This window comes from Rhinoraja longicauda, chromosome 3 (assembly GCF_053455715.1).
Source record: "Rhinoraja longicauda isolate Sanriku21f chromosome 3, sRhiLon1.1, whole genome shotgun sequence".
In the NCBI taxonomy this organism is placed as follows: Eukaryota; Metazoa; Chordata; class Chondrichthyes; order Rajiformes; family Arhynchobatidae; genus Rhinoraja; species Rhinoraja longicauda.
Genome location: NC_135955.1, coordinates 39,792,759 through 39,808,067, shown reverse-complemented (window position 1 = coordinate 39,808,067; position 15,309 = coordinate 39,792,759). Strand labels below are relative to the sequence as shown.

At 40.4% G+C, this 15,309-nt stretch overlaps 1 protein-coding gene across 1 annotated transcript in view; it reads left to right on the top strand.

The window, feature by feature from the left end:
- The window catches only part of frmpd1a (FERM and PDZ domain containing 1a), a 72,865-nt gene extending 64,966 nt beyond the window's left edge, over positions 1-7,899 (top strand). The window contains exon 16 of the mRNA XM_078396774.1: positions 5,291-7,899. Within this exon, the coding sequence (XP_078252900.1) occupies positions 5,291-7,587 (2,297 nt within the window). The 3' untranslated portion in view covers positions 7,588-7,899. The remainder of the gene's footprint in view (positions 1-5,290) is intronic.
- Positions 7,900-15,309: the final 7,410 nt, after the last annotated feature.

Below are 15,309 nucleotides of genomic sequence, written 5' to 3'. Positions count from 1 at the left end.
CAAGTTCTTGATTAGAACGGGTGTCAAGGGTTATGGGGCGAAAGCAGGAAAATGGGATTAGGAGACAGAGATCAGCCATGATTGAATGGCCGAGTAGAATTATCATATCATCATCATATATCTACAGCCGGAAACAGGCCTTTTCGGCCCTCCAAGTCCGTGCCGCCCAGTGATCCCCGTACATTAACACTATCCTACACCCATTAGGGACAATTTTTACATTTACCCAGCCAATTAACCTACATACCTGTACGTCTTTGGAGTGTGGGAGGAAACCGAAGATCTCGGAGAAAACCCACGCAGGTCACGGGGAGAACGTACAAACTCCTTACAGTGCAGCACCCGTAGTCAGGATCGAACCTGTGTCTCCGGCGCTGCATTCGCTGTAAAGCAGCAACTCTACCGCTGCGCTACCGTGCCGCCCATGATGGGTCGATTGGCCTAATTTTACTCTTATAACTTGTGAACTTGTGGAATGGTGTGATAGGCCATGACAGAACAGTGAATGCAGTAATGAGGCCAGGGATGGGTCAGGGGAATGGTAGATGCAGTAATGGGATGGGTTGGGGAGGGAAGTGCTGCAAAGACATTGAGGAAGAGAATGTTGTGATGGACTTAGATGGACAACAAACATGTTGGAGCTGGGGGTGTGGAAATGGGTCTGAGGGAGCAAGTACTCTGATGTTACAAGAGTATGGGGTTGGGCTCAAGTGCCAATGTTGGATCAGGGGATGAGTTGGGGCACAATCTCATAGTCAGAGAGGGCTATTTATAGCAGTGGGCTATTTATTGATAGTTCAACAATACTCCTGCAATGTCCATCTAATTCCATCCAGGGACCCAAGCAGTTCTTCCAGGTGAGACAGAGGGTCACATGCACCTAATCTGACCTAATCTACAGCATTTGGTGTTCATGGGCTCCTCCTGTACATTGATGAGACCAAGCATAGACTCAGCAGCTGTTTCGCCGAACATCTGTACTTTGTTTGTCAAGGTGTGCTGGATCTCCCAGTTGCTAACAATTTTAACTCCTCTTCCCCTTCCCATACTAACCTTTCTGTCCTGGGCTTCCTCTACTCTCAGAGTGGGGCCACATGCAAACAGGAGGAACAACACTTCATATTCCGCTTGGGTAGCTTACAACCCAATGATATGAATGCTGAATTCTCCAATTTTAGGTAACCACATAACCTTCCGCTTATCCCTTCCTCACCCATATAACCCCTCCCCTTGTTCTCTCCTCTCTTGTGTGCCACCTGGAATCGCTTCTATTTCTTTCCTCCCCCCCCCCCTCCACCTGCATTCCCTCCTCCTGCTTCACAATTCACAACCCTTTAATCCTTTTGTCTCACACTTTCTGCCTTTTCATCTCTGTCCTTTGTCCAACCATCTGCTATCAAAAAATCATCCTTTAAACCTTCGATTTTAACCAGCAGATGCAGTTTTTTTTCCTAGAGTTTGAAGGGAGGTGGGCAAAAACAGTTTCCCGTTGTAAATTTATAGCTGTGGCTGTCACACACATTCTGCATTCACTTATTCAGGTGATACGTGCTGCTCCCACAGCCCAAAATTGCACAAATTTGCCTGGCTTTGCCCAGTAACATATAAAACAAAAATAAATAACAAAGTCAATCATATGTTAATTCAAATAGTGTCCTGTAAGCATGTCCATTACATACCGGTACAAGTTACAATGCAAAAGAAAATGGTGCAAGTATATTGAACTAATTTATACAATCACAAGATTATAACAGATAATTAGAATGTCAAATACTGATTAAAATTATCCAATGTGATGGGAATCAGAAGAGACATGATTAGTCAGGAGACTCGTTTTGTACTACACAACTTTACTTACACATGTACATGCAGAACTCATTCAGAAGTCTATTGGTAGTTATAGAAATCATATATTTCATTTCATTCTCCCCCCCCTCCAAAACAAAAAACAATAAAAATATGCTTGTTATTCATCGTCACAATCTCGCTCACTCACCAAAGCATAAAGCAATAAAACCAACAAAATCATCGTAGTTTTATACAAATTATCCATAAATACACTTAGTTAATAGTTTTGAAAGCAGTATTTTCTTACCTCGAAGAAGCAAAACTGGAAAATACGGATGAAACACAGGTCTGTATACACACAGCAGCTCAACGGCGAGAATGTTTATCGCAAATGACCTATGACCTGTGCATGCGCAGTCGAGATACCGAACTCGCTTATACTCAAAATCCAGTCTGACCAATGCCTCAGCATTACATCCCTGTTTTTATATTCTAGTCCTCTCAAAATAAATGCTGGTATTGCATTTGCCTTCCTTACTACCAATTCGACTTGCAAATTAACTTTTTGGGAATACTGCCCCAGTACTCCTCCGATTTCTGAATTCTCTCCCCATTTAGAAAATAGTCTTTGCCTTTATTCCTACCAACATGATTCCACATTTTGCTACACCTTACTAATGGACCTAACAAACATTCGATGACCACAAAATAAGTTCAAATTATAAAATAAAAAAGTGCACTCTTCTGTCAAAGCTGTTGGGAATTTTTTTTTAAATGCTTGTATCAAGTTGTCTTTCATGATCTTGGATATTCCAAAACTCAGATGGTTCCTTGGTGTTGTGGGTGTCTATGGTTCTATGACTTCACAAAGAAATAAATATTTTTCAAGTTTGGTCTTTGTTTTATTATGAAGACAACTTGTTAACAGAAAATCTCACAAACAACAGTAAAATAAATGATTGGACTGTTTCGGTTATGCTGGATGAGAGATCAGTATTGACCAGAACAATGAGACATCTCCCAAACTCTGTACCGCAAAGAATGTTAGGATCTTTTTCAGCCATCTGAATAGGCAGAAGGGGCCATGGCTTTATGTCTTATCTCATACATTGGTCTCTAGAATGGGGTTACACCACAGAGCCAAAGCTGATATCAAAATCATGTTTATCAAAGCTGCAGTTTTACTAGTTTAATTAATGAAATGTTACACAATGGCATATGGAAAACTACGTACTGGTGGTGATGGTGTGAAGTTCCCTTATTGTGTTAGGAAATGTTCATTTGCCCAATACATTAGAGGTTAAAATCATAGCAACATATTACACTAGATTTATGTCCCTGCCATAATGTCCTGATGTACACAGGGGCGTGGGTTGAAGCAGTCAAGCCCAAAGTTTGAATGAAAATTAGATGGCACGGAAAAGCCTGGGAACTATAGATCATTGAGCTTAACATTTGTGATAGGTAAGTTACTGGACAGTATTCTGAGGGATAAGATATATATTCATTTGTGTAGACAGGGCCGATTAAGGATAGTCAGAATGGTTTTGTATGTGGGAGATCATGTATTTTGATTTGATTGAGTTTTTTGCTGAGTCAACCAAAATGGTTGATGAGGGCAAGGCCATGGACATTGTCTATATGTATTTCAGCAAGGCCTTTGATAAGGTTCCAAATGGTAGGTTACTCTGGAAAGTTGGTTCAAGAGTCAAGAGTTAAGTGTTTTACTATATATTCCTGAAAGAAACAATGGAATTGCACTTGCAGCAGCATAACAGATATGTAAACATAATACTCTGTAAATACCATAATAAACAATAAAAAAGTTCAGTATATATATTTTAAAAAAAACAATAATAGTGCAAAGTCAAAACAATGCCCCCAAGTCTATGTAGTTTGGAGATGTAGTATTTAATAGCCTGGTGGTTGCAGGGAAGAATCTGCTCCTGAACCAGGGCATTACAATTTCCAAGCTCCTATACGTGCCTACTGATGGCAGGAGTGAAATGAGAGTGTGGCCAGGGTGGTGTGGGTCTCTGATAATGCTGGCTGCTTTTTTGAGGAAGTGATTCCAGTCGATCCCTTTGATGGTGGGGAGGTCAGTACTCATGATGGACTGGGCACTGGTCACCACTTTTTGCTATCTTCTTTGTTCCTGAGCGTTTGAATTGCCGAAGCAGGCTGTGATGCAACCAGTCAAGATGCTCTCTACTCTACACGTGTAGAAGTTCAAGAGAGTATTTGTTGACATACCGAATCACCTCAATCTTCTAAGGAAGTAGGGGGTATAGATGGGCTTTCTTTACGATTGGTTCAATGTGCTGGGACCGGGACAGATTTTCAGATATATACACGTCCAGGAATTTGAGGTTTTTGACTCTTTGCACCACCACTGGATTCCATAGGATCCAGGGAGAGCTAGTAAACTGGATGCAGAATTGACTTCCTGAAAGGATGTAGAAAGTGGTGATGGAAGCGTGTTTTTGGACTGGAGGCCTGTGACAAGTGATGTGCCTCAGGGGTCGGTGCTGGATCCATTGCTGTTAGTGGTTTATATCAACAATTTGGATCAGAAAGTACGGCATGATTAGTTAGTTTGCAGATGACATTAAAGTGGGTAGTATCATAGATATCGAAGATGGTTATCAGAAAATTACAGCAGGCTCTTGATCAGCTGGGCAAATGGGCTGAGGAATGGCAAATGGGGTTTAATTCAGAGAAGTGTGAGGTGTTGCATTTTGGGAAATCAAACCAGGACAGGACCTTCACTGTGAATGTTAGGGCCCTGGGAGGTGTTGTAGAGCAGGGATCCAGGAGTGCAGCTATGTACTTTCGTGAAGGTAGTGTCACGGGCATATAGCATGGTAAAGAACGCTTTTGGTATATTGGCCTTCAAATGTCAGGAAATTGAGTATACAAGTTGGGATATTATGTTGCAGCTGTACAAGATGGGGAGGCCACATTTAGAGCACTGTGTTCAATTTCAGTCATCTGCTATAGGAAGGATGTTATTAAGCTGGAAAGAGTGCAGAGGAGATTTAAGATGATATTGCCAGGACTTGAGAGGCTGTGCTGTAGGGAGAGGCTGGGCAGGCGAGAACCTTATTCCTTTGAGTACAGGAGGCTGAGGAGTGATCTTACGGAGGTCTATAAAATTATGATGGGAATTATATAGAGTGAATGCACAGAGTTGTATTTACAACACTTGTTGGTGAATTCCAAATACACCATGAAATCAAGTAACTAAGAAGCCAATGATTGGAAATATCTAAGAGTATAATTAGGTGTGTGTAGAAGAAAATCCAATTGGAGGATGTTGGGCACAAAGATTATATAAGAAGCCAAGTGAGGTGGGTTCCCAGGAATGTCAACTTGCCACTAATCTCCATTGGAACAATGGGGAAACTCAAACAGCGTTAGCTACAAAACAATCAACATGTTTACTGGCGTTTGCAGGAATTGCTACTTATACAATTTTAACGTTTTTTTTTCTTTTTGGCAGATTTAGAGTCTGCGTGTATGAAGGGGATTGAAGAGAAATGGAATATGCAGACACCTCCAAGTTATTATGAGAGCAGAAAGGGCATTGAGTCTGCGGAGAGCATTAAAGATACAAATGAAGTTGCAGAACATGTAATGAATGCAAAAAAGGGACACTTTGCTCCCAAGGACATTTATGATGTACAACCTGAACTATCCCAGCTTTATTCAAACAAAATTGAAGATCACGTGTGTTGTCATGACAGAGATAATCTCGTATCAAGAAAGCAGCAATTGCCATTTCTCTCTTTGGTGGCAGGTAAGGAGATCAAAGCTGCCTTATTGAAACTTAAGCCGTTGAAGTCCACCTCTGTCTGCATCAATAAAAAGGCAGCACCTAACTTAATGGAAATGGAGCCTGATACCATGGAAATTAAATCAGTTACAGAAGCAATGACAGTCAACACTACAGTTTCAGCTACACGCTACCCATGTGATACATACTCTAAAATTGGCTACACTCCAAAAACAGATGGTTCTGAAATGGTTGAAAGTATAAGTAAACCTTTCACTGATGTGAAACCACCCAAAACAGCTTGTTCCAATATTGAGCAATGTCAAAGTCCTTCAGAAGTAATTGTTGAGCTTGGAGACTTATCCGTTGACAACTCGATAAAAGATAAGGCACGCTTTGTTACCACTGCAGCCTGTACTGATGAACAACGAACCCTGAACACAGTTAACATGATAAGCAAAGACCAAGATGTTGTTATTGTCAAAAGCAGTGTAGTCCTGGAACAGGGAGATTATACGTGCGGTCCACAGGCAGACTTAGATCAAAATGGAACTGCACTTATATATGCATCATGTGAAACAGACCTCAAACACAATACATGCACTTTCAAGGAAGAATCTGACAACTATGACAAAGGAGAATCATGTTATCAAAAAAGCAATTGCAATATAACTTCGCAAAAGCATTTGGTGATGTTTAACGGGGATCAAGAAGATTTCCCAGAAATGGCAGTATTGGAAGAGGAAGTATCTGACAAGAGAGACACCTCCATGGGAGACAAAAATGCGCATTCTCTCGACGTGAACAGATTGGTTTTGAATTTAAATTGCATGTCCTTTAAGACATTTGGCACAGTTAAACATTTGTCACCACCAACCTTGGAACCAAATATGGAAATTTTCTCAGTGAGGCCCCCAAACAGTTCTAGCTTTCACGGGGAACATGAGAAAAAGAACCAATCAAAATCAGAATGGGATTCCAACCAGCTTGAGTCACTTGTACCTCCCACACAAACAAACATAGATAACCTCAATGCAACACTGCTTTCCCCAGGGGATGAAAATGGTTCCTATAAAGGAATTTCACAAATACCTAAATCGAAGCTACTTTATGAAGTAGTCTACTCAGCAACTCAGAAATCTCCAGCACTACTAAGTGAATGTCCACCTGCCAAATCCAACAGCCGCAAAGAACCAGAAGAGGAGCTAGGTCTGAGCTGTGGAGAACTGGTTTTGCCTACGACGGATACAATGAATAAACAGCTCTCAACAGGTGGAACGGAAGCATGTAGCTGCCGGGTGGCATATGGGAATTGTTTCAGAGCATTAGGCATTGATGCTAATAATGAAAACAATGAAGTAGAAAGTCTCAAACAGCAACCTTCTCCAAGGACCACCCCACCTGATTCAGGAAATCCCTTGCCTCAAATCTTCACTACATCTATTGAACAAGAAAGCATGGCAGCCTACTGTTACTTTGGTGTTCCCGAAGGTGACACTGCTGTGAAGAATGCAAGTCTGGCCCTGTCACTACTAAAAGATAAAAGATACAACATGCCCAATGGATTCAGGCTGGTGCAGAATGATATTGTGGAGTTACTCAATATATTGAAGGAATGTCCCAGAGAAAGACATGCAGAGGAAGTTTGTTTAGCGCTTCCCTCATTTACCAAACAGAAACTCTATAGCGAGTGCAGAAAGTTAATGTCTGCCTGTCAAAAGTGTGTGAAAGTGAACCAGACTCCTGATGAGATGATCCTTGGGGTTTCAGAAAGTTTCCGGGCCCTCTCACAGCTAGCCGGGACATGCTTCCAGCTTACAACCTGCCTGCATTGTGCAAAGGCCTATGCAGAAGTGAACAGTAACTTGAGAAAAGTTGTCATGATTTATAAAATCTTTGCGCAAGCCTCTGAGGATGCATGTGGCAAAATGTCAGATGATTTAAGCATGAAACGTCTGGCTAAGCAATGTGCTGCTATATCTGCAAGGGTTTTTGGTCTGAATCAGTTGTTCACAACTAATTAATTGTTGCAATAGAAGGTATTGTTTACAATGTCTGTCGGCATGAGAGAATACAATTGCAATTCCTAAAAGATAACAGAGTAGTGCACAACCCATCCTTGCAAGCAACATGTGTGTCATACAATGTGACACTGTGCTAAAAGTCATATGGTCTGTGCCAGACAATAAGGACATTGTTAAAGATGGAATACAATGTTATATTTTGATATTAACATAGTTTTATCAGTAACTGCTTGCTCATGCAGAATTTTGATGTACCTCATGGAAAAAGTGGTTAATTATTAAGATGCTGACCTTTCATCCATATACCTGAGTTCTGAGTTCAGTCTATTGAATTCAGGTGAACATTTCTTCCCAACGCTGATTGTAAGCGTTCTAGAGTTAATATGTTTTATGGGATATAATTCTTGTTCCTAAAGGAAAATAGGTCATGCCATAAAATTCCTTAACATTTGGAATAAATCAGCATGCAATATTTGTCTGCTGCTTGCGTGTGGCTGTGCATAAGCATCCACCTGTGTGCATGAGTCTAAGCATTTGTGTGTGCATGTGTGTAAGTGCATATGTGTGGTTATGAGTACAATGATGTCTGTATGGATGTGGGTGTATGAGTTGCATTGTCTGACAATAAGGGTGGTGAGTTATTATGAAAGTAGGCAAAATAGAGGGAATACTGCTTTATTGGTCAGCAACTACCTTAGATACTGTGTGTTTGGTAATAGAACTAGGTGTAATAACATGGAGAAAGAATGTTTCACATTTTGATGCTGACATGTTTTGTTTTACTGGAGATAAATATGACAATTACAAAGTACTGCTCCTATTTCTATTTAATTTCATTGAGTGGCAGAGAATAGATTTCCATCTGAGGTATGGAACAAGCTCTGCTTCCCATCACTTGGTAAGACTCACCTGAAAGCTTTATCTAAAGAGTTGATATAATAGTCATGTGATTTTGTGTACAGCTTCATGAAAATGGGCAAAGGCCTTGTTCATTTTAGGTTGTGGTTAAATAGAACAATTTGGAAAGTGAAGTGGATTTTCATCTTTGTGGATGAAAATTGTTGTTCCATGAATAGTTTGGTCTGGAAACCACTTCATTGCATAACCTCAAGCCGATGCTTAGATCTTGACAGAAGCTTCTACTTATCAAGAAACATTGTGAAAATGTTAGAGATTCTTCTGTAGTTTCCCTTAAAGTTTGTGAGTCTGGGGGTGACTTTGTGATATATGTGATTCAGATGTGATTTAATCATATAATTTATGGTCATGTTGTTAAATACAGTATGAAGGCTAGGATGTTCTAACCATGAATGTAGCAACTAGAACATCGACTGCAATCTCTCAACCTGTTCTGCCTTCAAATACCAGCCACTAAATGGGATGGCGAGTGGTGAATTCTTTGTGGTGCTCTATGGAATATTCTACTAAAGAATGCCAGCAATTCTACTAATCATTACTAAAAGCATAAAAGCATAAAGTATATTCCTTGCTTTTCATTCATTTACTCAAAGTTCCTACAATCTCCCCAATACATTAAAAAATTAAATGAAAATAATTCCATCATTGTATACAGTAAATATTGTTGTTGTTCAAAACTCACTGTTGCAGTAATACATTGTCGTACATCTATAAATAGAGAATTACTTTCTCTTTCAACACTAATTCAAACAAATAAACTTTTGGCCCTATAATTTAAATGCTGATTCTTTATGGGGATGTGCTGTTGCAGTTATTTTCAGTAAATTTCCTGAGTAGAATTTCCCACTCTCTCTCAATTCCCTGGAAGTCACTGTGAACCCTGCTTGCACAACTTGTTCCAGGATTTTCCTATTCTTTCACTACATTTACAACAGACAAGGGTTTTGATCTCTTGCAGAAAGTTGTTCCATTGAGTCGAGGTTGGACAAACTTAGATTCTCTCAGGTATGCAGGAGATTGAGGAGAGACCTGATAAAATATATGAAATTATGAGAAGGATAGATAGGGTAGACGATCAGAACCTTTCCCCCCGGGTATAAATGTCAAAGATAGAGGGCATAGCTTTACGGTCAGAGGGGTAAAGTTTCAAGGAAACGTGTGGGGCAAGTTTTTTACACAGTGGGTGGTGGTGCTTGAAACGCGCTGCCAGGTGGTGGAGGTGCTCTTATTATGTGAAGACAATTCCTAGATGAGAGGAGTGATTGTGATCACATCTTACCTTCATTGCTTAGAAAGATTCTCCTTCTGGAGATCAAATTACTTTGAATACCCTGCTCATTTCCCATATGGATATGTGGTCTGAAGGCAGGTTAAACCTCATGCTGTATCTCATTCCACTTGCTTCAGGTACTGATTTCTATCACCTTGTCTGAAGAAGGGTCTCGACCCGAAACGTCACCCATTTCTTCTTTCCAGAGATGCTGCCTGTCCCGCTGATTTACTCCAGCATTTTGTGTTTACCTTGTCTAGTAATATCCTGAATCTATTGAATCAATGGCTGAGAGAATGGAAGTAGTCCTTAATTCTGGTGAAATTTCTCTTGTCCAAAAATCACAGCAGAATTGCTTCTCAAATTGCCTGTGCAATACATTGGTCTGTGGCATGGCCATTAGGAGCACCAGAAACTATAGAAATCCTCTCCTGCCTGAAACTTTGGCTACAAAATAGGTTTCTCATTCATTCAACATTCCCATTCAAGCAAAATCTGCTCAGGCTTAAAATTCTTCACTGCATACTTAACTTACAACTGGCATGAAATTTATCAAGTTTTTCAACGGAGGATAATAACCACTAGCAGCAAATCCAAATGGATTTTCCAAACAAGTAATAAAGAACTAAAATCCAAATTGATTGCAGTTGGAAAGTATTTAGCATCTATAAGAGGCAAAGGTGCAAAATCTATGCAAGAGTGTGAAATGTAAAATCAGATCCTATTTAAGTGCATGTGATTTTACTGTTCCCTAACTGAAGCTTGATTCTTCTCCCTCGACTTTGCTCCTGCAGTCTATTATATGATAACCTGACATACTGCCATGGAATTTGCACCAATGAAGTCTTTCATTACAACATTTAAATGAGAATGAAAGAATGCTTGCATTGGACTGAAAAAAATCATGGTGAAATATTTTTAGACTCTTTAATTTGCCTATGTATATACAATGCACTGTGCACCTTCTCCTATTGAACCGATCCAAGAGACAGCATTGTCACACCTGTATGGCACACTGTAAAGCTTGAGAGGTCATCTTGATAATAAAATATGTATTTAGTGTGACTTTGTATTTGTAATTTGATGATAAAATTCTTCGTTGATTATAAGCTGTGAAGAAAAAAATGAACACTAAAATATTCTTAGATCTAATTAAATATTTTAGTTATGCTCATTTTTGAATGTCTTCCTTATGGTATTATATATTTTGCTGCAAAACATATATTTGCTAAGCAATTGTTTGAAACACATCACTCTATCGATAAGGTACTGCTGTTAGTTGTCCTGAACTTTCTTCTTTAATAAGACTTTTTATTGAATTTATCAAGGAGCCTTCCATTGAAAATAAAATTAAAATGGGTGTAAACAGATATCCCTGCGACTTGTATATGGGTCTGACATATGTTTCCATCTGACATTGGCTATCGGGTGTTACTGGGATTTTTCCATTGTTGAAATATGAGACACCAACCCTTGAAAGCAGGGAAGGAGTATCTCGATCGAACACGCAATCCTCTGGCCCTCTCTTTTTGCACAAGTTGTTGAAAAACACAGAAATTAAACAAACATTTCCATCCAACATCAATATACCACGGGCACGGTGGCGCAGCGGTAGAGTTGCTGCCTTACAGCGAATGCAGCGCCGGAGACTCAGGTTCGATCCTGACTACGGGCGCCGTCTGTATGGAGTTTGTACGTTCTCCCCGTGACCTGCGTGGGTTTTCTCCAAGATCTTCGGTTTCCTCCCACACTCCAAAGACGTGCAGGTTTGTAGGTTAATTGACTGGGTAAATGTAAAAATTGTCCCTGGTGTGTGTAGGATAGTGTTAATGTGCGGGGATCACTGGGCGGCGCGGACTTGGTGGGCCGAAAGGGCGTGTTTCCGCGCTGTAGAATCTAAATCTAAAAAATAAAAAATAAAAATCTAATTATTCCAATGTATCACAATGTTAATACTAGAGCAAAATGGCAATACTTACGTAGCCATTGCTCTTTGAAAAGGCTTGCCTTTTTGCTTTTGTGTCATCTGTTTGCAATGCTTCTTGTGGCTTGTATTTTAAAAGGTCAATTTGTCTTTCAAAATTTTATCATAAAGGGGTATACAGCCAAGTTCAAAATTTACCTGCAAGAAAATATTCCTCATTGATATGTAACTTTTCAGGTGTCCGTACTATGTTCATTATTGAAATGACTCACAATGGCAGTATGTTGCCAGGTAGACACAATATGGGCAGAGGATTGCGTGGTTGGTCCTAGATTTCAAGGGTTGGTGTCTCATATTTCAATTGCCTTTGCCTGATCTGAGTATTTCATTGCATTTCTATCCATTTCTTCAAAAAAACAACGTTCCAGCCTTCAGTGGGGGGATGGGCAGGGGTGGCAAAATAGGGGCAATAAAAGGGAAATATAGGACGGGGATGGGAAATGATTTATGGAGGAGGGGAATGAAGCAGGATGACTAGGGAGGTAGGCGGTGCTGGGAGAAATATGTAGACACCAGGGTGGGAAATGGCAGGAAAAAGAGAGGGGATATTACTGGAAATTGGAACATTCAATGTTCATATCATTGGGTTATCGGTTACCCAAATGAAAATGAAGGTGCTGTTCCGGTTTGTGTGTGGTCTTTCTCTGGCAATGGAGGAAACCAAGATGAGGAAGGTCGGCATGGGATCAGGAAGGAGACTTAAAATGGTTAACAACCTGGAGATCCACTAGGCCTTACTCCTTCCCACTCCCCCCTTCTCTGTCAGTCTGAAGAAGAGTCCTGACCTGAAACTTCATCGTTCCATTTTCTCTGCAGATGCTGCCCGATTCACTGTGTTCCTTCAAAACTTTGGGTTTTTTTTGCTCAAGATTCCAGCATCTGCAGTTTCTTGTGTCAACAAAATTAAGAAACGTTGGTAATAAAAACAGAAGATACTGGAAATACTTAGCAGGTTGGGTGTATCTGTGGAAAAAAATAAAGATATATCTCAGATTGATGAAAGATTTGCTGAGACAAATCATGAAGAATTTATCGACCTGAAGTTTTGCTCTCTACAGATCCTGCCTGCTATGCTGAACATTTCCCCCATGTTCTGATCCTATTTCAGTTTTTCGAGAAATATCAGTATATATGACTGTATCCTGTAGTTTTCAATTTAAATAGTTAATGGACAATGCTGTGTAATTTATAATTCATGCCGTTGCTCATTTCTGTTGCTCTCAGATTTTTATTTCTCCAGAGATCTCTTTAGTAATTATTTCAAAGCTTTTGCTTCACCCCTTTCTCTGCTGTCATTGTTACGGCTGAGAGGTTGCATAGTGAGCAAGCACGGCCTTTTATCATCCCAGCCATAGGTCTAAACGATAATTGAAAGTTGAGAGAGTAAGTAAATGGTTTGTTTTCAAAATATTATTTTTTTGTGTTGAGTTTTGTTCACTTTTCGGAGTTGAGATAAACCTTGAGATAACAACCATTATTCAACCTATACAAACATTCACGGGAAAATATATTTTTATCGGAATTTTATCAGTCTTGTTTGTCAGAATCACTGATTTTTACATAGAATTAGAAATGAGGTTCATGATTAGAAATTAACAAATACTGATATGACAATAATGGATATTAAAGAGAGCCATAAAGAGACACAGCGCAGAAACAGGTCCAACCCACAGAGTCTGCAATGACCATGAATCATTCATTAACACTAATCCAACATTAAAGCAATTTTTCACTCTCCCCACATTTTCAGCAACTTCCCCCAGATTCTTCCACTCACCTACACGCTAGGGGCAATTTATGGTGATCGATTAACCTACCAACCCATATGTCTTTGCGATGTATGATGATGTGATAGCACTGAAGAGGCTACAGAAAATTTCATCAGGATGTTGCATGGGATTGAGCATTTCAGTTATGAGGAGAGACTGGATGAGCTAGCTCTGTTTTTTTCTGGAGAGGAGGAGGTTAAGAGAGGACGTGACTGAGGTGTATAAAATTATGAGGGGTATAGATAAAGACAGACTCTAGGAAACCTTTCCCGTTATGAGAGCTAGATAAACAGGAAGACATATATTCAAGTAAGGGAAAAGAGAATTAAAGGGGATCTGAGGGGGGACTCAGAAAATGGTGAGTACTTGGAATATACTGCCTGAGAGCATGGTAGACAAGCACTTGAATTGCCTAGGCATAGGAGGCTATGGACCATGCTGAAAGATGGGATTAATATGTATGGGTGCCCACTAGTTGGTGCAGACATGGTGGGCTGAATAGCCCTCGTGAGAGCCTCATCTATAATGGAAGAGGGGAACCCCTGTTTCCTACAGAATGAGGACATCTCTGATGCCCTAGTGTAAAACACCTCATCCTGGGCGCAGATGTGGCGTAGACGGAGGAATTGGGAGTAGGGGATAGTTTTTACAGGAGACAGGGTGGGAAGAGGCGTAGTCAAGGTATGAAACACCTCATCCTGGGCGCGGATGTGGCGTATTCGGAGGAATTGGGAGTCGGGGATAGAGTAGGGGATACATCGGCAATTCCAGATATCAACTCTACATCGGCAATTCCAGATGTCAACTTCCCTACATCGGCAATTCCAGACGTCAACTTCACTACATCGGCAATTCCAGATGTCAACTTCGCTACATCGGCAATTCCAGATGTCAACTTCTCTACATCAGCGAGACCAAACGCAGGCTCGGCGATCTTTTCGCTCAACACCTTCGCTCAGTCCGCCTTAACCAACCTGATCTCCCGGTGGCGCAGCACTTTCTCCCAGTCTGACCTTTCCTTCATGGGCCTCCTCCATTGTCATAATGAGGCTCAGCGCAAATTGGAGGAACAGCATCTCATATTTCGCTTGGGCAGTTTACACCCGAGTGGTATGAACATTGACTTCTCCAACTTCAGATAGTTCCTCTCCCCTCCCCTTCCCAGTTCTTCCACTGTCTTCCTGCCTCCTACTACACCCTATTTTTGTCCCGCCCCCTCCCCTGACATCAGTCTGAAGAAGGGTCTCGACCCGAAACATCACCCATTCCTTCTCGCCGGAGATGCTGCCTGACCCGCTGAGTTACTCCAGCATTTTGTGATACCTTCGATTTGAACCAGCATCTGCAGTTATTTTCCTACACATATAAATGAATACGTGTGTGTGTGTGTGTGTGTGTGTGTGTGTGTGTGTGTGAGGCAAGATAGAGATAAATAGATCTCAAAGTTCCTTCTCATGGATCAGAAGCATATTTGATTTAAAGTAACTCGCTATTTCGCACTTCATCTTATTTTTCACATGATGTACATAAACCATAAAGGTGAATCGACCTTTATGGTTTATGTATATGCCATAATATACATGTGCCATGTATGTGGCACACACACACATATATATATATCTCAGTGACACCAACCTTATTTCCAGAAATCCTAATATTGTGAATAAAATAACTATGAACACATGTCAAGATATTTTTTCATTCTTTTCATTCTATATTAGTGTAATAAAATGTAATGCATACATACCTACACTGATACAGAAGTGCTAGCTTTAGACATG